This window comes from Leptodactylus fuscus, chromosome 7, assembly GCF_031893055.1.
Source record: "Leptodactylus fuscus isolate aLepFus1 chromosome 7, aLepFus1.hap2, whole genome shotgun sequence".
In the NCBI taxonomy this organism is placed as follows: Eukaryota; Metazoa; Chordata; class Amphibia; order Anura; family Leptodactylidae; genus Leptodactylus; species Leptodactylus fuscus.
The window spans coordinates 1,273,341-1,292,879 of NC_134271.1; the positions used below are offsets into that span (position 1 = coordinate 1,273,341).

The following is a 19,539-nucleotide window of genomic DNA, read 5'->3' on the forward strand; positions in this document are numbered from 1 at the left end:
CGGGAGGTCTTATCTTCTGTATACACCGGTCACTACTGGTTAGGATAGATGATGGAGCAGGCGGGAGGTCTTATCTTCTGTACACACCGGGCAGTACTGGTTAGGATAGATGATGGAGCAGGCGGGAGGTCTTATCTTCTGTACACCAGTCACTGCTGGTTAGGATAGATGATGGAGCAGGCGGGAGGTCTTATCTTCTGTATACACTGGTCACTACTGGTTAGGATAGATGATGGAGCAGGCGGGAGGTCTTATCTTCTGTACACCGGGCAGTACTGGTTAGGATAGATGATGGAGCAGACGGGAGGTCTTATCTTCTGTATACACCGGGCAGTACTGGTCAGGATAGATGATGCAGCAGGCGGGAGGTCTTATCTTCTGTACACCGGGCAGTACTGGTTAGGATAGATGATGGAGCAGGCGGGAGGTCTTATCTTCTGTACACCGGTCACTACTGGTTAGGATAGATGATGGAGCAGGCGGGAGGTCTTATCTTCTGTACACCGGTCACTACTGGTTAGGATAGATGATGGAGCAGGCGGGAGGTCTTATCTTCTGTATACACCGGGCAGTACTGGTTAGGATAGATGATGGAACAGGCGGGAGGTCTTATCTTCTGTATACACCGGGCAGTACTGGTTAGGATAGATGATGGAGCAGGCGGGAGGTCTTATCTTCTGTATACACCGGGCAGTACTGGTTAGGATAGATGATGGAGCAGGCGGGAGGTCTTATCTTCTGTATACACCGGTCACTACTGGTTAGGATAGATGATGGAGCAGGCGGGAGGTCTTATCTTCTGTATACACTGGTCACTACTGGTTAGGATAGATGATGGAGCAGGCGGGAGGTCTTATCTTCTGTATACACCGGTCACTACTGGTTAGGATAGATGATGGAGCAGGCGGGAGGTCTTATCTTCTGTATACACCGGTCACTACTGGTTAGGATAGATGATGCAGCAGGCGGGAGGTCTTATCTTCTGTATACACCGGGCAGTACTGGTTAGGATAGATGATGGAGCAGGCGGGAGGTCTTATCTTCTGTACACCGGTCACTACTGGTTAGGATAGATGATGCAGCAGGCGGGAGGTCTTATCTTCTGTACACCGGTCACTACTGGTTAGGATAGATGATGCAGCAGGCGGGAGGTCTTATCTTCTGTATACACCGGGCAGTACTGGTTAGGATAGATGATGGAGCAGGCGGGAGGTCTTATCTTCTGTACACCGGTCACTACTGGTTAGGATAGATGATGGAGCAGGCGGGAGGTCTTATCTTCTGTATACACCGGGCAGTACTGGTCAGGATAGATGATGGAGCAGGCGGGAGGTCTTATCTTCTGTATACACCGGTCACTACTGGTTAGGATAGATGATGGAGCAGGCGGGAGGTCTTATCTTCTGTACACACCGGGCAGTACTGGTTAGGATAGATGATGGAGCAGGCGGGAGGTCTTATCTTCTGTATACACCGGTCACTACTGGTTAGGATAGATGATGGAGCAGGCGGGAGGTCTTATCTTCTGTATACACCGGGCAGTACTGGTTAGGATAGATGATGGAGCAGGCGGGAGGTCTTATCTTCTGTACACCGGTCACTACTGGTTAGGATAGATGATGGAGCAGGCGGGAGGTCTTATCTTCTGTATACACCGGGCAGTACTGGTTAGGATAGATGATGGAGCAGGCGGGAGGTCTTATCTTCTGTATACACCGGTCACTACTGGTTAGGATAGATGATGGAGCAGGCGGGAGGTCTTATCTTCTGTACACACCGGGCAGTACTGGTTAGGATAGATGATGAAGCAGGCGGGAGGTCTTATCTTCTGTATACACCGGTCACTACTGGTTAGGATAGATGATGGAGCAGGCGGGAGGTCTTATCTTCTGTACACCGGGCAGTACTGGTTAGGATAGATGATGGAGCAGACGGGAGGTCTTATCTTCTGTATACACCGGTCACTGCTGGTTAGGATAGATGATGGAGCAGGCGGGAGGTCTTATCTTCTGTATACACCGGGCAGTACTGGTTAGGATAGATGATGGAGCAGGCGGGAGGTCTTATCTTCTGTATACACCGGTCACTACTGGTTAGGATAGATGATGGAGCAGGCGGGAGGTCTTATCTTCTGTACACCGGGCAGTACTGGTTAGGATAGATGATGGAGCAGGCGGGAGGTCTTATCTTCTGTATACACTGGTCACTACTGGTTAGGATAGATGATGGAGCAGGCGGGAGGTCTTATCTTCTGTATACACTGGTCACTACTGGTTAGGATAGATGATGGAGCAGGCGGGAGGTCTTATCTTCTGTACACCGGGCAGTACTGGTTAGGATAGATGATGGAGCAGGCGGGAGGTCTTATCTTCTGTATACACCGGTCACTACTGGTTAGGATAGATGATGGAGCAGGCGGGAGGTCTTATCTTCTGTACACCGGGCAGTACTGGTTAGGATAGATGATGGAGCAGGCGGGAGGTCTTATCTTCTGTATACACCGGGCAGTACTGGTTAGGATAGATGATGGAGCAGGCGGGAGGTCTTATCTTCTGTACACCGGGCAGTACTGGTTAGGATAGATGATGGAGCAGGCGGGAGGTCTTATCTTCTGTATACACCAGTCACTACTGGTTAGGATAGATGATGGAGCAGGCGGGAGGTCTTATCTTCTTTATACACTGGTCACTACTGGTTAGGATAGATGATGGAGCAGGCGGGAGGTCTTATCTTCTGTATACACTGGTCACTACTGGTTAGGATAGATGATGGAGCAGGCGGGAGGTCTTATCTTCTGTATACACTGGTCACTACTGGTTAGGATAGATGATGGAGCAGGCGGGAGGTCTTATCTTCTGTATACACCGGTCACTACTGGTTAGGATAGATGATGGAGCAGGCGGGAGGTCTTATCTTCTGTATACACTGGTCACTACTGGTTAGGATAGATGATGGAGCAGGCGGGAGGTCTTATCTTCTGTATACACCGGGCAGTACTGGTTAGGATAGATGATGGAGCAGGCGGGAGGTCTTATCTTCTGTATACACTGGTCACTACTGGTTAGGATAGATGATGGAGCAGGCGGGAGGTCTTATCTTCTGTACACCGGTCACTACTGGTTAGGATAGATGATGGAGCAGGTGGGAGGTCTTATCTTCTGTATACACTGGTCACTACTGGTTAGGATAGATGATGGAGCAGGCGGGAGGTCTTATCTTCTGTATACATCGGTCACTGCTGGTTAGGATAGATGATGGAGCAGGCGGGAGGTCTTATCTTCTGTATACACCGGGCAGTACTGGTTAGGATAGATGATGGAGCAGGCGGGAGGTCTTATCTTCTGTATACACCGGGCAGTACTGGTTAGGATAGATGATGGAGCAGGCGGGAGGTCTTATCTTCTGTATACACCGGTCACTACTGGTTAGGATAGATGATGGAGCAGGCGGGAGATCTTATCTTCTGTATACACCGGTCACTGCTGGTTAGGATAGATGATGGAGCAGGCGGGAGGTCTTATCTTCTGTACACCGGTCACTACTGGTTAGGATAGATGATGGAGCAGGCGGGAGGTCTTATCTTCTGTATACACCGGGCAGTACTGGTTAGGATAGATGATGGAGCAGGCGGGAGGTCTTATCTTCTGTATACCCCGGGCAGTACTGGTTAGGATAGATGATGGAGCAGGCGGGAGGTCTTATCTTCTGTATACACCGGTCACTACTGGTTAGGATAGATGATGGAGCAGGCGGGAGGTCTTATCTTCTGTATACACCGGTCACTACTGGTTAGGATAGATGATGGAGCAGGCGGGAGGTCTTATCTTCTGTACACCGGTCACTACTGGTTAGGATAGATGATGGAGCAGGTGGGAGGTCTTATCTTCTGTATACACTGGTCACTGCTGGTTAGGATAGATGATGCAGCAGGCGGGAGGTCTTATCTTCTGTATACATCGGTCACTGCTGGTTAGGATAGATGATGGAGCAGGCGGGAGGTCTTATCTTCTGTATACACCGGGCAGTACTGGTTAGGATAGATGATGGAGCAGGCGGGAGGTCTTATCTTCTGTATACACCGGGCAGTACTGGTTAGGATAGATGATGGAGCAGGCGGGAGGTCTTATCTTCTGTATACACCGGTCACTGCTGGTTAGGATAGATGATGGAGCAGGCGGGAGGTCTTATCTTCTGTATACACCGGTCACTGCTGGTTAGGATAGATGATGGAGCAGGCGGGAGGTCTTATCTTCTGTATACACCGGTCACTGCTGGTTAGGATAGATGATGGAGCAGGCGGGAGGTCTTATCTTCTGTATACACCGGTCACTGCTGGTCAGGATAGATGATGGAGCAGGCGGGAGGTCTTATCTTCTGTATACACCGGTCACTGCTGGTTAGGATAGATGATGGAGCAGGCGGGAGGTCTTATCTTCTGTATACACCGGGCAGTACTGGTTAGGATAGATGATGGAGCAGGCGGGAGGTCTTATCTTCTGTATACACCGGTCACTGCTGGTTAGGATAGATGATGGAGCAGGCGGGAGGTCTTATCTTCTGTATACACCGGTCACTACTGGTTAGGATAGATGATGGAGCAGGCGGGAGGTCTTATCTTCTGTATACACTGGTCACTACTGGTTAGGATAGATGATGGAGCAGGCGGGAGGTCTTACGATGTCGGTGTCTGGACTTTCCATATAGACAGGTTTCGGCTATTCCATTCCACCCCTCCATATACACTCTCTCCTTTCGGCCGAGCATGCATGTGTTGTCTTTGGTGAGAAGAGAATAGACTGACCGGGGCTGGCAGGGATCGATCATTATAATAGTGAAGCCCCCCCTATGGGGTGAGGAGGGGGATCAGCTCTGGTTCTGATCATGTGACTCAGATTTTGAGTAGTCCCTGGATAGTCCCTATAAGGTGTCTGTACACAATAGATGATTGCGGCCCGCTCCCGATGTGTATGGTGACGGTCACTCCCTCCTATACACATGCACTCTCCATGACGGGCTGATGACAGGTTCTCCTTGGCGTTTCCAGGATCCTCTGCTGGGGCGGTTTCGGCTCCGTTTCGGCCACGTTAACCCTTCCCGTCTGTTTCTTTCAGTCCTGCTTTGACTGTGGAGCCAAGAACCCGAGCTGGGCCAGTATTCCTTATGGGGTCTTCCTCTGCATTGACTGCTCGGGCATCCACCGGTCTCTGGGGGTCCACCTCAGCTTCATCAGGTGAGTCCATGCTGCAGGAAGCTCCAGACTCCTCCCACTTGTCTGTACATGAAGGAGGCCGCAGGTCCTAGCAGGGGGAGGGGGTCATGCTCTGAGACCCCTAGCAGACAGCCGGTGTACAAGTATTCCACATGACTAGAGCAGTGCTGTGCATGCTCGGCTGTCACTCCAAGCACTTGTGTCAGAGGAGTCCTGTTGTTTGTTCCCCAGTGGTCGGACTTGTGCCCCCCCCCCCCCCCCCCATATACTGTGGAGAGGTGACACAGAAGTAGCTGTAATACCACACAAGACCTGTGGCCAGTGGGGCGCTGTTATTGTAAGGTGTCTGGGCAGGGCTGCAGTCTCTCCTGCCATGTGACGTCTGTGTCCCGGTCTTACCGCTGATATTAATGGGGGGGGGGGGTTGTTTCGTTGTCAGGTCCACTGAGCTGGATTCTAACTGGAGCTGGTTCCAGCTGAGGTGTATGCAGGTCGGAGGGAACGCCAATGCCGTGAGTGTCCCTGTCATTAGTGACGTCTCGCCACGTTGTGTCCTGTGCGCCGCCTGTGTAACCTGTCTCGTGTGTCCTCTCTGCAGAACGCTTTCTTCCACCAGCACGGCTGCAGCACCAGCGACACCAACGCCAAGTACAACAGCCGCAGCGCGCACATGTACCGAGAGAAGATCCGACAACTGGCCGGCGCAGCCATGGCCAAACACGGCACCGAAGTGAGTGCTCTTAAAGGGGCGGCCTACATACTGAGAATAGGCCATCAATCTGCTCCAGACCCCGGTGCGGTGGGGGGTGGGGAGTCTGTGCCGGCCCCTCCTTGGAAGCTTCGCACTTTATCGTTGTCTACATTTTACTGCTTCACTTTTTCACATTTTTTTTGCTTTTTCATCTGTTTTTGCGGCAGCTTTGGGTCGACGGGATGAATTGTCCTCTTGTGAATTCTCCAGAGAAGAAAGAGTCTGACTTCTTTGCTGAGCTGACCCAGGTAGGTCCCGGCTCGTGCTGGTATATAGGAGCCCTTCCTTATATAGTGTATATATGTATATAGTGTATATAGTCATAGTGTATATAGGAGCCCTTCCTTATATAGTGTATATAGTCATATAGTGTATATATGTATATAGTGTATATAGTCATAGTGTATATAGGAGCCCTTCCTTATATAGAGTGTGTGTATATATATATATATATATATATAGTGTATATAGTCATACAGTGTATATAGTCATACAGTGTATATAGTCTTATAGTGTATATAGTCATAGTGTATACATGTATATAGTCATAGTGTATATAGTCATATAGTGTATATGTGTATATAGTGTATATAGTCATAGTGTATACATGTATATAGTCATAGTGTATATAGTCATATAGTGTATATGTGTATATAGTCATAGTGTATACATGTATATAGTCATAGTGTATATAGTCATATAGTGTATATGTGTATATAGTGTATATAGTCATAGTGTATATATGTATATAGTCATTGCTCTGTATTACGGCTGCTTTACATTCCAGTCATCCAACTCCTGGGAGGCAACAACTGCCATAGATCAAGTAGCAGAGACCACCCCGATCACAGGAAGACCTCCTGCCAGTGCCCCTGCCGGCCCCGAGCCCCCCTGTGAGTGCCCCCTCCCCCGCCACTTGCTCTATTAGGTTTTCCATCGTCCTCTTCATCACTTACCTGTCGCTTCTTGCAGGTGCAGAGTCCGGGCCCAGTGTTGACAATCTGAGCACGTCACCCAAAGCTACAATAGGTAGGTGGTCCAGTCACCCCCCCCCCCCTGTCTAGTGGGGAGGTTTGGGGGGGACATTGATCTTGTGTCAGTCTGATAGAGACAGCGGAGATTAGGCCTTGTCTGTTTCCATCAACCACATAGACTGTGTATGGAGTCACCCTGCACACCTCCCCCCCCCCCCAGCTCATCTCTCCCCCATCCCACGCACGTACCCCCACCCCCTTACACATGTCTGCTCCCCTGCACCCCCCCTCCCCACGCCTCTCCCCCATCCCACACACGTACCCCCACCCCCTTACACATGTCTGCTCCCCTGCACCCCCCCTCCCCACGCCTCTCCCCCATCCCACACACGTACCCCCACCCCCTTACACATGTCTGCCCCCCTGCACACCTCCCCCCCCCCACAGCTCATCTCTCCCCCCTCCCCACTGCACGTCTGCCCACCATCCCCCCCACAGCACATCTCTCCCCCATCCCACACACGTACCCCCACCCCCTTGCACATGTCTGCTCCCCCTGCACACCTCCCCCCCCCCTCCCCACTGCACGTCTGCCCACCGTCCCCCCCCCCACACAGCACATCTCTCCCCCATCCCACACACGTACCCCCACCCCCTTGCACATGTCTGCTCCCCCTGCACACCTCCCCCCCCCCCACAGCTCATCTCTCCCCCCTCCCCACTGCACGTCTGCCCACCATCCCCCCCACAGCACATCTCTCCCCCATCCCACACACATACCCCCACCCCCTTGCACATGTCTGCTCCCCCTGCACACCTCCCCCCCACAGCACATCTGCCCACATCCCCCTGCACATCTGCCCACATCCCCCTGCACATCTGCCCACATCCCCCTGCACATGTCTTCCCCCTCCCCCTGCACTGCCCTGTGAGGAGGATCAGGAGACCTATGACCGGTGTTTTAGTGATGGGGGAGGTCTCCCGAGGGTCCCATTAATTAGAGACTTGCCCTGACTGATGCCTGCAGAGGGGTGTCAGGTTGTCAGAGCTCCGTTCTTGATGATTTGGATAAAGATGGCTGCTCTGATAGACTCCTTGTGTTGCGTTCATCTGCTGAGTTGTCGTTCCTCTCTTCTTCAGACCTGGCCATGTGCCTTTGTGTTCAGGACCCCTCCCCAGGCACAGGTGACCGGCTGGCTCTGGCTGCTGTGTGCTTGGCATGTAGTGTGTTCTCTTCCAGATGTCTGAGGCTACATGTATGTGACGTAGTGTGCACGCCGAGGGGGGGTGATGTCATAGCAGAACGTGCTCCAGTAACACTGTAATGACATGCGAGTGCCGTCCTCCCCTTACTGATGTCATTGGGGGGTTAGGAGGACCCCTGCCCTGAGCCTCGGCCTGCACGCTGGCTCCGGACTGTACTCGCTTTACATTGGTGACTTGGATTTCCTTGGATTTCTCTCCAGTTTTAGTCGCTGCTCCAAGTTTCCCATCTTGCTGCTGTTTGGCACACGGGGCCTCTGAGGTGGGGTCCTGCAGTACTAACCAAATCTGATGTGTGGCCTGGGGGTCCCTGCTCTGCCCCCCCACTAACCCCACAGCCTTTACCTTACAGCCCTCTGACATCTTTGCTGCTTTCTTATAGAGGTGAAACCGTCTCTAATCGGGAAGAAGAAACCTGCAGCGGCCAAGAAAGGGGTAAGTAGCGCTAGGGAGCCGGGGTGGGGGTCAGTAGCGTCGCCGCCCCCCTCCTCATACCTCTTTCTTATACAGCTTGGGGCTAAGAAGGGCCTTGGTGCCCAAAAAGTGAGCAGTCAAAGCTTCAGTGAGATTGAGAAGAAGGCGCAGGTGGCCGAGAAGCTGCGGGAGCAACAGGCGGCGGAGCTGCTGAAGGAGGCCGAGGAGTCGCTGTAAGTAGCTTGTGCCCGTCCTGTTGCCTGCCTGTGTCCGCGCCCGTCCTGTCGCCTGCCTGTGTCCGCGCCCGTCCTGTCGCCTGCCTGTGTCCGCGCCCGTCCTGTCGCCTGCCTGTGTCCGCGCCCGTCCTGTCGCCTGCCTGTGTCCGCGCCCGTCCTGTCGCCTGCCTGTGTCCGCGCCCGTCCTGTCGCCTGCCTGTGTCCGCGCCCGTCCTGTCGCCTGCCTGTGTCCGCGCCCGTCCTGTCGCCTGCCTGTGTCCGCGCCCGTCCTGTCGCCTGCCTGTGTCCGCGCCCGTCCTGTCGCCTGCCTGTGTCCGCGCCCGTCCTGTCGCCTGCCTGTGTCCGCGCCCGTCCTGTCGCCTGCCTGTGTCCGCGCCCGTCCTGTCGCCTGCCTGTGTCCGCGCCCGTCCTGTCGCCTGCCTGTGTCCGCGCCCGTCCTGTCGCCTGCCTGTGTCCGCGCCCGTCCTGTCGCCTGCCTGTGTCCGCGCCCGTCCTGTCGCCTGCCTGTGTCCGCGCCCGTCCTGTCGCCTGCCTGTGTCCGTGCCCGTCCTGTCGCCTGCCTGTGCCCGTCCTGTCGCCTGCCTGTGCCCGTCCTGTCGCCTGCCTGTGCCCGTCCTGTCGCCTGCCTGTGTCCGCGCCCGTCCTGTCGCCTGCCTGTGTCCGCGCCCGTCCTGTCGCCTGCCTGTGTCCGCGCCCGTCCTGTCGCCTGCCTGTGTCCGCGCCCGTCCTGTCGCCTGCCTGTGTCCGCGCCCGTCCTGTCGCCTGCCTGTGTCCGTGCCCGTCCTGTCGCCTGCCTGTGTCTGTGCCCGTCCTGTCGCCTGCCTGTGTCTGTGCCCGTCCTGTCGCCTGCCTGTGTCTGTGCCCGTCCTGTCGCCTGCCTGTGTCTGTGCCCGTCCTGTCGCCTGCCTGTGTCTGTGCCCGTCCTGTCGCCTGCCTGTGTCCGTGCCCGTCCTGTCGCCTGCCTGTGCCCGTCCTGTCGCCTGCCTGTGCCCGTCCTGTCGCCTGCCTGTGTCCGCGCCCGTCCTGTCGCCTGCCTATATGTGCCCGTCCTGTCGCCTGCCTATATGTGCCCGTCCTGTCGCCTGCCTGTGTCCGTGCCCGTCCTGTCGCCTGCCTGTGTCTGTGCCCGTCCTGTCGCCTGCCTGTGTCTGTGCCCGTCCTGTCGCCTGCCTGTGTCTGTGCCCGTCCTGTCGCCTGCCTGTGTCTGTGCCCGTCCTGTCGCCTGCCTGTGTCTGTGCCCGTCCTGTCGCCTGCCTGTGTCCGTGCCCGTCCTGTCGCCTGCCTGTGCCCGTCCTGTCGCCTGCCTGTGCCCGTCCTGTCGCCTGCCTGTGTCCGTGCCTGTCCTGTCGCCTGCCTGTGTCCGTCCTGTCGCCTGCCCGTGTGTGCCCGTCCTGTCGCCCGCCAATGTGTGGCAAGGTGTACACGTTTCTGCTTCCTCTCTCTTTGCAGCGTCTCCTCCATGAGGTTGGCTTACCAGGAGCTCCAGATAGATCGTAAGAAGGAGGAGAAGAAGCTGCAAACCTTGGAAGGAAAGAAGCGAGAACAGGCCGAGCGGCTGGGGATGGGCCTGGCTTCCCGCAGGTACGTGCATGCCTTTCCCTGTACTAGACCAGTGTAGGGACAGGGGATTCATTAGGCGGTACAGGACTCCGCTTCTATGTTGTGGGTTGCTGCGGGGCCTCACTATTTAGGGATTACCTTTCACCTTTTCTTTACGGTGCCTGTGTACGGATGGGACAAGCTGATGATGTCGGAGACTTTCGGTTGTCAGTGTAGTTATTCATTTTCAGGAAGAATAACAGAGGGACAACACAGGGCAGAGTTCTTGGACAAGACGTGAAGTTCCCATTTACTGACAGGAGTTCTGCAGCTTTGTCGGATTTGCCATTAACCCTTTGTCTGTTTTGCGCAGCTCCATCTCACATTCTGTCCTGTCTGAAATGCACGTCATTGAACAAGAAACCCCCGTCGCTACGAAATCCTCCCGGTCACAGCTTGACCTCATGGAAGACGCCAGCTTTACCTCTGGTCCTCCAAAGTAGGTTTCACTTTGTGGCTTGTAGTAAAGTTTCCATTGTGGCCATCTTGACTTCCGCAGGCTCTGAGTCAGATGTGTAAGGAAGAAATGACGACAAGTTCCAGACGTCCGAATTGTTCTTCTCTCCTTAGATATAAAGATAATCCGTTCTCACTAGGGGAAGGCTTTAGCCCACGATGGGAAACTGAAGTCTCAACCTGGGGCTCTACAGAGAAGGCTGAGGATGAGCGGGAGGTGACCATCTCCAGTATTCAGCCGGCCCGGGACCGGTGAGTGATCGCCCCCTGCTGTTAGCGCCTGGCACTGCTCATGTGTATATAGCGTGTAGTGTGCGCGGCTTCTCAAAGTGGCCACTGGAGGCCTACAGGGGGCGCTAAAGGGCCCAGAGAAAATGAGGGGGTGTTGAAACCCTTTAGCGCCCCCCATACAGGTGGTTGGGGCCGGGCGTCCCCCGTTCTGGTGGTCGGGCGCTCCTGACTAAATTAGAATGATTTCACTCCCTTTTGTTTCTCCACAGGCCTGCAAATAGGAGAAAGCCGGAGAGCGCCACAACGCCAGAGTCCAATGAGGCGCGCATAAAATTCGCCAGTGCAAAAGCGATCTCATCAGACATGTTTTTTGGGAGAGAGCAGGATTCAGAGGTAAGTCCCTGCCCATCCCCCGAGACCTGACAGCAGCAGTGAAAGCCCTGTCATGGCGGTCAGTCTCTTGGGGTGTGTTCACATGGCAGTATTCTGAATAAGAATGGAATCTACAGCAAGAAAGCGTCATGCCGAGACGTGTGCGTGTACTTGTGTAGGTATATGTGTGGTGCCGAGACGTGTGCGTGTACTTGTGTATGTATATGTGTGGTGCCGAGACGTGTGCGTGTACTTGTGTAGGTATATGTGTGGTGCCGAGACGTGTGCGTGTACTTGTGTATGTATATGTGTGGTGCCGAGACGTGTGCGTGTACTTGTGTAGGTATATGTGTGGTGCCGAGACGTGTGCGTGTACTTGTGTATGTATATGTGTGGTGCCGAGACGTGTGCGTGTACTTGTGTAGGTATATGTGTGGTGCCGAGACGTGTGCGTGTACTTGTGTATGTATATGTGTGGTGCCGAGACGTATGTGTGTACTTGTGTATGTATATGTGTGGTGCCGGGACGTACACGTGTATATGTACTTATGTATATTGGGGGGGGGGACGCGGCCTCTTCTGTCTTGCACCCCCCCTCCTGGTTTTTGCCTATGCAGTTATTCATCCACCCGGTAACCATCGCTTAGGGGATATCTTGCTGCTGGCGCCCCCAGAGGTTACAGGAATGGGGGGTATCTTGCACCCCACTGTGAATATACCCTGAAGTGGTGGAAACTGCATAGCACATGGCAGCCAAGTGGAAGACATGTTAAGATGTCATAGACTGTGGGGAAAAGGGGGTGCTATGGGGTAGGGGGTGCTGCCGCTCACGCTGCCCTCCGTCCTCTCCCCTCTCCGTCCTCTCCCCTCCCCCCTCTCCGTCCTCCCCCCCTCTCCGTCCTCTCCCCTCTCCGTCCTCTCCCCTCCCCCCTCTCCGTCCTCCCCCCTCTCCGTCCTCTCCCCTCTCCGTCCTCTCCCCTCCCCCCTCTCCGTCCTCCCCCCTCTCCGTCCTCCCCCCCTCTCCGTCCTCTCCCCTCTCCGTCCTCTCCCCTCTCCGTCCTCTCCCCTCCCCCCTCTCCGTCCTCCCCCCTCTCCGTCCTCCCCCCTCTCCGTCCTCTCCCCTCTCCGTCCTCTCCCCTCTCCGTCCTCCCCCCTCTCCGTCCTCCCCCCTCTCCCCCCTCTCCGTCCTCTCCCCCCTCTCCCCTCCCCCCTCTCCGTCCTCTCCCCTCCCCCCTCTCCGTCCTCTCCCCTCCCCCCTCTCCCCCCTCTCCCCTCCCCCCTCTCCCCCCTCTCCCCTCCCCCCTCTCCGTCCTCTCCCCTCCCCCCTCTCCGTCCTCTCCCCTCCCCCCTCTCCGTCCTCTCCCCTCCCCCCTCTCCGTCCTCTCCCCTCCCCCCTCTCCGTCCTCTCCCCTCCCCCCTCTCCCCTCTCCGTCCTCTCCCCTCCCCGTCCTCCCCCCTCCGTCCTCTCCCCCCCTCTCCCCCCTCTCCGTCCTCTCCCCCCTCTCCCCCCTCCCCCCTCTCCCCCCTCTCCCCTCTCCCCCCTCTCCCCCCCTCTCCCCCCTCTCCCCCCTCTCCCCTCTCCGTCCTCCCCCCTCTCCGTCCTCCCCCCTCTCCGTCCTCCCCCCTCTCCGTCCTCTCCCCTCTCCGTCCTCTCCCCTCTCCGTCCTCTCCCCCCTCTCCGTCCTCTCCCCTCTCCCCCCTCTCCGTCCTCTCCCCTCTCCCCTCTCCCCCCTCTACCCCCTCTCTCCCCCCTCTCCCCTCTCTCCCCCCTCTCCGTCCTCTCCCCTCTCTCCCCCCTCTCCCCTCTCCGTCCTCCCCCCTCTCCGTCCTCTCCCCTCTCCGTCCTCTCCCCTCTCCGTCCTCTCCCCCCTCTCCGTCCTCTCCCCTCTCCCCCCTCTCCGTCCTCTCCCCTCTCCCCTCTCCCCTCTCCCCCCTCTCCCCCCTCTCTCCCCCCTCTCCCCTCTCTCCCCCCTCTCCGTCCTCTCCCCTCTCTCCCCTCTCCCCCCTCTCCGTCCTCCCCCCTCTCCCCCCTCTCCCCTCTCCCCCCTCTCCCCTCTCCCCCCTCTCCCCTCTCCCCTCTCCCCCCTCTCCCCTCTCCCCCCTCCCCCCTCTCCCCCCTCTCCCCCCTCTCCCCCCCTCTCCCCTCTCTCCCCCCTCTCCCCCCTCTCCCCCTCTCCCCTCTCCCCCCTCTCCCCCCTCTCCCCTCTCCCCCCTCTCTCCCCCCTCTCCCCTCTCTCCCCCCTCTCCCCTCTCTCCCCCCTCTCCCCTCTCTCCCCCTCTCCGTCCTCCCCCCTCTCCGTCCTCCCCCCTCTCCGTCCTCCCCCCTCTCCGTCCTCCCCCCTCTCCGTCCTCCCCCCTCTCCGTCCTCCCCCCTCTCCGTCCTCTCCCCCTCTCCGTCCTCTCCCCCTCTCCGTCCTCTCCCCCTCTCCGTCCTCTCCCCCTCTCCGTCCTCTCCCCCTCTCCGTCCTCTCCCCCTCTCCGTCCTCTCCCCCTCTCCGTCCTCTCCCCCTCTCCGTCCTCTCCCCCTCTCCGTCCTCTCCCCCTCTCCGTCCTCTCCCCCTCTCCGTCCTCTCCCCCTCTCCGTCCTCTCCCCCTCTCCGTCCTCTCCCCCTCTCCGTCCTCTCCCCCTCTCCGTCCTCTCCCCCTCTCCGTCCTCCCCCCTCTCCGTCCTCCCCCTCTCCGTCCTCTCCCCCTCTCCGTCCTCTCCCCCTCTCCGTCCTCTCCCCCTCTCCGTCCTCTCCCCCCTCTCCGTCCTCTCCCCCTCTCCGTCCTCTCCCCCTCTCCGTCCTCTCCCCCTCTCCGTCCTCTCCCCCTCTCCGTCCTCTCCCCCTCTCCGTCCTCTCCCCCTCTCCGTCCTCTCCCCCTCTCCGTCCTCTCCCCCTCTCCGTCCTCTCCCCTCTCCGTCCTCTCCCCTCTCCGTCCTCTCCCCCTCTCCGTCCTCTCCCCTTCTCCGTCCTCTCCCCTCTCCGTCCTCTCCCCCTCTCCGTCCTCTCCCCCTCTCCGTCCTCTCCCCCTCTCCGTCCTCTCCCCCTCTCCGTCCTCTCCCCCTCTCCGTCCTCTCCCCCTCTCCGTCCTCTCCCCCTCTCCGTCCTCTCCCCCTCTCCGTCCTCTCCCCCTCTCCGTCCTCTCCCCCTCTCCGTCCTCTCCCCCTCTCCGTCTCTCCTCTCCCCCTCTCCGTCCTCTCCCCCTCTCCGTCCTCTCCCCCTCTCCGTCCTCTCCCCCTCTCCGTCCTCTCCCCCTCTCCGTCCTCTCCCCCTCTCCGTCCTCTCCCCCTCTCCGTCCTCTCCCCCTCTCCGTCCTCTCCCCCTCTCTGTCCTCTCCCCCTCTCCGTCCTCTCCCCCCTCTCCGTCCTCTCCCCCTCTCCGTCCTCTCCCCCTCTCCGTCCTCTCCCCCTCTCCGTCCTCTCCCCCTCTCTCCCCTCTCCCCTCTCCGTCCTCTCCCCCTCCCCCTTTGGCCGTCTCGCGCTGTGTTCCTCCTCACTGAACTACAATTCCCGACTTTTTACCAGGAGGGGTAACTGAGGGTATTCTGAGTCTTGTGCTGAGCAGTGAGGCCGATGTTGTCCATGGAACTCCATTGGGCCCCGTGTTTCCTGACCACAGGGGTGTCATGGGGTGCTGTCAGTTTGGTGCTGCTCTGATTTCTGCACACAGACAGAGTGTGGCCACGTGTACACACCTGTACTGAATGCATCGGGTTTCCAGGCAGGGAGAGGTTATGTCCACTAGGGGGCACTTCAGTATCATCACCCCTCTGTGTGCTTGGGGCTGACAACTCTTGGGGCTGACAACTCTTGGGGCGTCCGTCTGGCTCATGTGGACAAAGACTTTTTGAGAACACGAATATTGGTGCAGTATCCCGGCCACCACCAGCTGACAACACCCTACAGTCACCCTCAGAGTCCCCGCCACCCTCCATGGGCAGAGGGCTTATCACCCTAGCCACCCCTTTTCCTATCACCAGCCGCATGCTCCCCCTCCGCATGCTCCCCCTCCATATTCCGTCCTCCTCTCCGCTGACACTTTTCTCACTCCCTATCTCAGGGGTGTCAGGGGGTCTCTCAGGGGTGTCGGGGTCTCTCAGGGGTGTCAGGTGGGTGTCAGGGGGTCTCTCAGGGTGTCAGGGGGTCTCTCAGGGGTGACAGGTGGGTGTCGGGGTCTCTCAGGGGTGACAGGTGGGTGTCGGGGTCTCTCAGGGGTGACAGGTGGGTGTCGGGGTCTCTCAGGGGTGACAGGTGGGTGTCGGGGTCTCTCAGGGGTGACAGGTGGGTGTCGGGGTCTCTCAGGGGTGACAGGTGGGTGTCGGGGTCTCTCAGGGGTGTCAGGCGGGTGTCACGGGGTCTCTCAAGGGTGTCAGGCTGGTGTCACGGGGTCTCTCAGGGGTGTCAGGCTGGTGTCACGGGGTCTCTCAGGGGTGTCAGGCTGGTGTCACGGGGTCTCTCAGGGGTGTCAGGCTGGTGTCACGGGGTCTCTCAGGGGTGTCAGGCTGGTGTCACGGGGTCTCTCAGGGGTGTCAGGCTGGTGTCACGGGGTCTCTCAGGGGTGTCAGGGGGTCTCTCAGGGGTGTCAGGCTGGTGTCACGGGGTCTCTCAGGATTCTCTTACCTCCTCTGCCTTTGAGTTGTAGCCTCAGACTAAGGACCTGTACACTCTTGGTCATGTGATTCTGCAGGTCCTTCACAGGTCTGGTATTGACTGACCATCTAAGATTTCTGGTGGGGTCTCCTACTGCCCCTGGGCTGGGGATGATGGGGCAGGTTCCCCCTGCGTGTGCCTGTGTTTGGCTGCCCCTGTGTGTGCCTGTGTTTGGCTGCCCCTGGCCTGGGGGTGATGGGGCAGGTTCCCCCTGTGTGTGCCTGTGTTTGGCTGCCCCTGGTCTGGGGGTGATGGGGCAGGTTCCCCCTGTGTGTGCCTGTGTTTGGCTGCCCCTGGCCTGGGGGTGATGGGGCAGGTTCCCCCTGTGTGTGCCTGTGTTTGGCTGCCCCTGGTCTGGGGGTGATGGGGCAGGTTCCCCCTGTGTGTGCCTGTGTTTGGCTGCCCCTGGCCTGGGGGTGATGGGGCAGGTTCCCCCTGTGTGTGCCTGTGTTTGGCTGCCCCTGGTCTGGGGGTGATGGGGCAGGTTCCCCCTGTGTGTGCCTGTGTTTGGCTGCCCCTGGTCTGGGGGTGATGGGGCAGGTTCCCCCTGTGTGTGCCTGTGTTTGGCTGCCCCTGGTCTGGGGGTGATGGGGCAGGTTCCCCCTGCGTGTGCCTGTGTTTGGCTGCCCCTGTGTGTGCCTGTGTTTGGCTGCCCCTGGTCTGGGGGTGATGGGGCAGGTTCCCCTGCGTGTGCCTGTGTTTGGCTGCCCCTGGGCTGGGGGGATGGGGCAGGTTCCCCCTGTGTGTGCCTGTGTTTGGCTGCCCCTGGTCTGGGGGTGATGGGGCAGGTTCCCCCTGCGTGTGCCTGTGTTTGGCTGCCCCTGGTCTGGGGGTGATGGGGCAGGTTCCCCCTGCGTGTGCCTGTGTTTGGCTGCCCCTGGTCTGGGGGTGATGGGGCAGGTTCCCCCTGCGTGTGCCTGTGTTTGGCTGCCCCTGGTCTGGGGCAGGTTCCCCCTGTGTGTGCCTGTGTTTGGCTGCCCCTGGTCTGGGGGTGATGGGGCAGGTTCCCCCTGCGTGTGCCTGTGTTTGGCTGCCCCTGTGTGTGCCTGTGTTTGGCTGCCCCTGGCCTGGGGGTGATGGGGCAGGTTCCCGTGTGTGCCTGTGTTTGGCTGCCCCTGGCCTGGGGGTGATGGGGCAGGTTCCCCCTGTGTGTGCCTGTGTTTGGCTGCCCCTGGCCTGGGGATGATGGGGCAGGTTCCCCCTGTGTGTGCCTGTGTTTGGCTGCCCCTGGTCTGGGGCAGGTTCCCCCTGTGTGTGCCTGTGTTTGGCTGCCCCTGGCCTGGGGGTGATGGGGCAGGTTCCCCCTGTGTGTGCCTGTGTTTGGCTGCCCCTGGTCTGGGGGTGATGGGGCAGGTTCCCCCTGTGTGTGCCTGTGTTTGGCTGCCCCTGGTCTGGGGATGATGGGGCAGGTTCCCCCTGCGTGTGCCTGTGTTTGGCTGCCCCTGGTCTGGGGGTGATGGGGCAGGTTCCCCCTGTGTGTGCCTGTGTTTGGCTGCCCCTGGTCTGGGGATGATGGGGCAGGTTCCCCCTGTGTGTGCCTGTGTTTGGCTGCCCCTGGTCTGGGGGTGATGGGGCAGGTTCCCCCTGTGTGTGCCGTGTTTGGCTGCCCCTGGTCTGGGGGTGATGGGGCAGGTTCCCCCTGTGTGTGCCGTGTTTGGCTGCCCCTGGGCTGGGGGTGATGGGGCAGGTTCCCCCTGTGTGTGCCTGTGTTTGGCTGCCCCTGGTCTGGGGGTGATGGGGCAGGTTCCCCCTGCGTGTGCCTGTGTTTGGCTGCCCCTGGTCTGGGGGTGATGGGGCAGGTTCCCCCTGCGTGTGCCTGTGTTTGGCTGCCCCTGGTCTGGGGGTGATGGGGCAGGTTCCCCCTGCGTGTGCCTGTGTTTGGCTGCCCCTGGTCTGGGGCAGGTTCCCCCTGTGTGTGCCTGTGTTTGGCTGCCCCTGGTCTGGGGGTGATGGGGCAGGTTCCCCCTGCGTGTGCCTGTGTTTGGCTGCCCCTGTGTGTGCCTGTGTTTGGCTGCCCCTGGCCTGGGGGTGATGGGGCAGGTTCCCCCTGTGTGTGCCTGTGTTTGGCTGCCCCTGGCCTGGGGGTGATGGGGCAGGTTCCCCCTGTGTGTGCCTGTGTTTGGCTGCCCCTGGCCTGGGGATGATGGGGCAGGTTCCCCCTGTGTGTGCCTGTGTTTGGCTGCCCCTGGTCTGGGGCAGGTTCCCCCTGTGTGTGCCTGTGTTTGGCTGCCCCTGGCCTGGGGGTGATGGGGCAGGTTCCCCCTGTGTGTGCCTGTGTTTGGCTGCCCCTGGTCTGGGGATGATGGGGCAGGTTCCCCCTGCGTGTGCCTGTGTTTGGCTGCCCCTGGTCTGGGGCAGGTTCCCCCTGCGTGTGCCCATGGCCGGCTGTTTACAGCTCTTGCTCTTCTTTTCAGTATGAAGCCCGCTCCCGCCTGCAGCAGCTCTCCTCCAGCACGTCCATCAGCTCGGCCGATCTCTTCGGAGAGTCTGACTCGGTGACCTCGGCAGGTGAGTGTCCTTTGCCCTAGAAGCTCTTTAGTCCTCCCGTATTTTGGGATATTTGGTGAGTTGTGTCTCTACCCCCAGCGGGCGTTTCCCTGGGTAACGTCATCCCTTCGGCTGACATCACCCACTTCAAGCAGGGAGTGAAATCTGTGGCAGGCAAGATGGCGGTCCTGGCCAATGGCGTGATGAACTCTCTACAGGTGCCTATTCCGCTGCTTTCTTCTGCTCGCACCTCCGTCAGGTCTCGTATAATGACCTGTTGCGTTTCCTCCCCGCAGGATCGGTACAGCTCCTACTAAATACCCCGGAGAGAGGAAGTCGGATCCTGCTGTAGCATTATAGGGGCTTGGATGGGCGGCGCGACCTGCACCTTTATAGAAAATGGCCGCTTCAGTATTCCTCTAACACCACCGACGCCCCCGACAGGGGCAAGTCTCACCCCACTTCCAGTGTCTGCTGTCGCTCGTGCCCATCAGCTGCTGCTCCCCCTGCCCGGGGCGCCCAGAGACTGTGTGTGCTTGTAACTTGTGTGACTCCATGGGGGTCTCCTGTGAGTGAGGGCGGGGTCTGTCCGTGTATTCGCATGTAATGACTGCGTTGTAGGCAGGATGAGACGATGGACGGACCGGGGAGCGGCTGACCCTTAACCCTCGCCTGGCCGCCATTAATCCGTGTGAGTGACTCTTGTGGTTTTACTGTTTAATCCTTTGCCGTGTGGAGCGAGCGCTGAGGAGATGGAGCCGTGTTCACACCGTCCCTGCATGGCGGGAGAGACCCCACAGCGCGGCTGCATGACTATTTATTATGTTGTCTCTTGGCGCAGCTGGGTGTGTAACTCTTACCATGACCCCCGCGCCTCTCCGAATACAGGGGAATAAAGATACTGAGGCACAAGC

General features: G+C 58.7%; 1 protein-coding gene across 2 annotated transcripts in view; it reads left to right on the forward strand.

The window, feature by feature from the left end:
- ARFGAP2 (ARF GTPase activating protein 2) overlaps positions 1-19,537 on the forward strand; it is a 49,845-nt gene extending 30,308 nt beyond the window's left edge. The window contains exons 2-17 of one of the 2 annotated variants that reach the window (XM_075280740.1): positions 5,112-5,230; positions 5,649-5,721; positions 5,808-5,939; positions 6,128-6,208; positions 6,748-6,853; positions 6,933-6,989; positions 8,075-8,119; positions 8,580-8,632; positions 8,708-8,844; positions 10,297-10,428; positions 10,760-10,885; positions 11,017-11,154; positions 11,403-11,526; positions 18,553-18,646; positions 18,725-18,843; positions 18,922-19,537. In XM_075280740.1, the coding sequence (XP_075136841.1) occupies positions 5,112-5,230; positions 5,649-5,721; positions 5,808-5,939; positions 6,128-6,208; positions 6,748-6,853; positions 6,933-6,989; positions 8,075-8,119; positions 8,580-8,632; positions 8,708-8,844; positions 10,297-10,428; positions 10,760-10,885; positions 11,017-11,154; positions 11,403-11,526; positions 18,553-18,646; positions 18,725-18,843; positions 18,922-18,942 (1,557 nt within the window). In that variant the 3' untranslated portion in view covers positions 18,943-19,537. The remainder of the gene's footprint in view (positions 1-5,111; positions 5,231-5,648; positions 5,722-5,807; positions 5,940-6,127; positions 6,209-6,747; positions 6,854-6,932; positions 6,990-8,074; positions 8,120-8,579; positions 8,633-8,707; positions 8,845-10,296; positions 10,429-10,759; positions 10,886-11,016; positions 11,155-11,402; positions 11,527-18,552; positions 18,647-18,724; positions 18,844-18,921) is intronic. The other variant, XM_075280741.1, reaches the window with a different exon arrangement.
- The last annotated feature ends 2 nt before the right edge of the window (positions 19,538-19,539 follow it).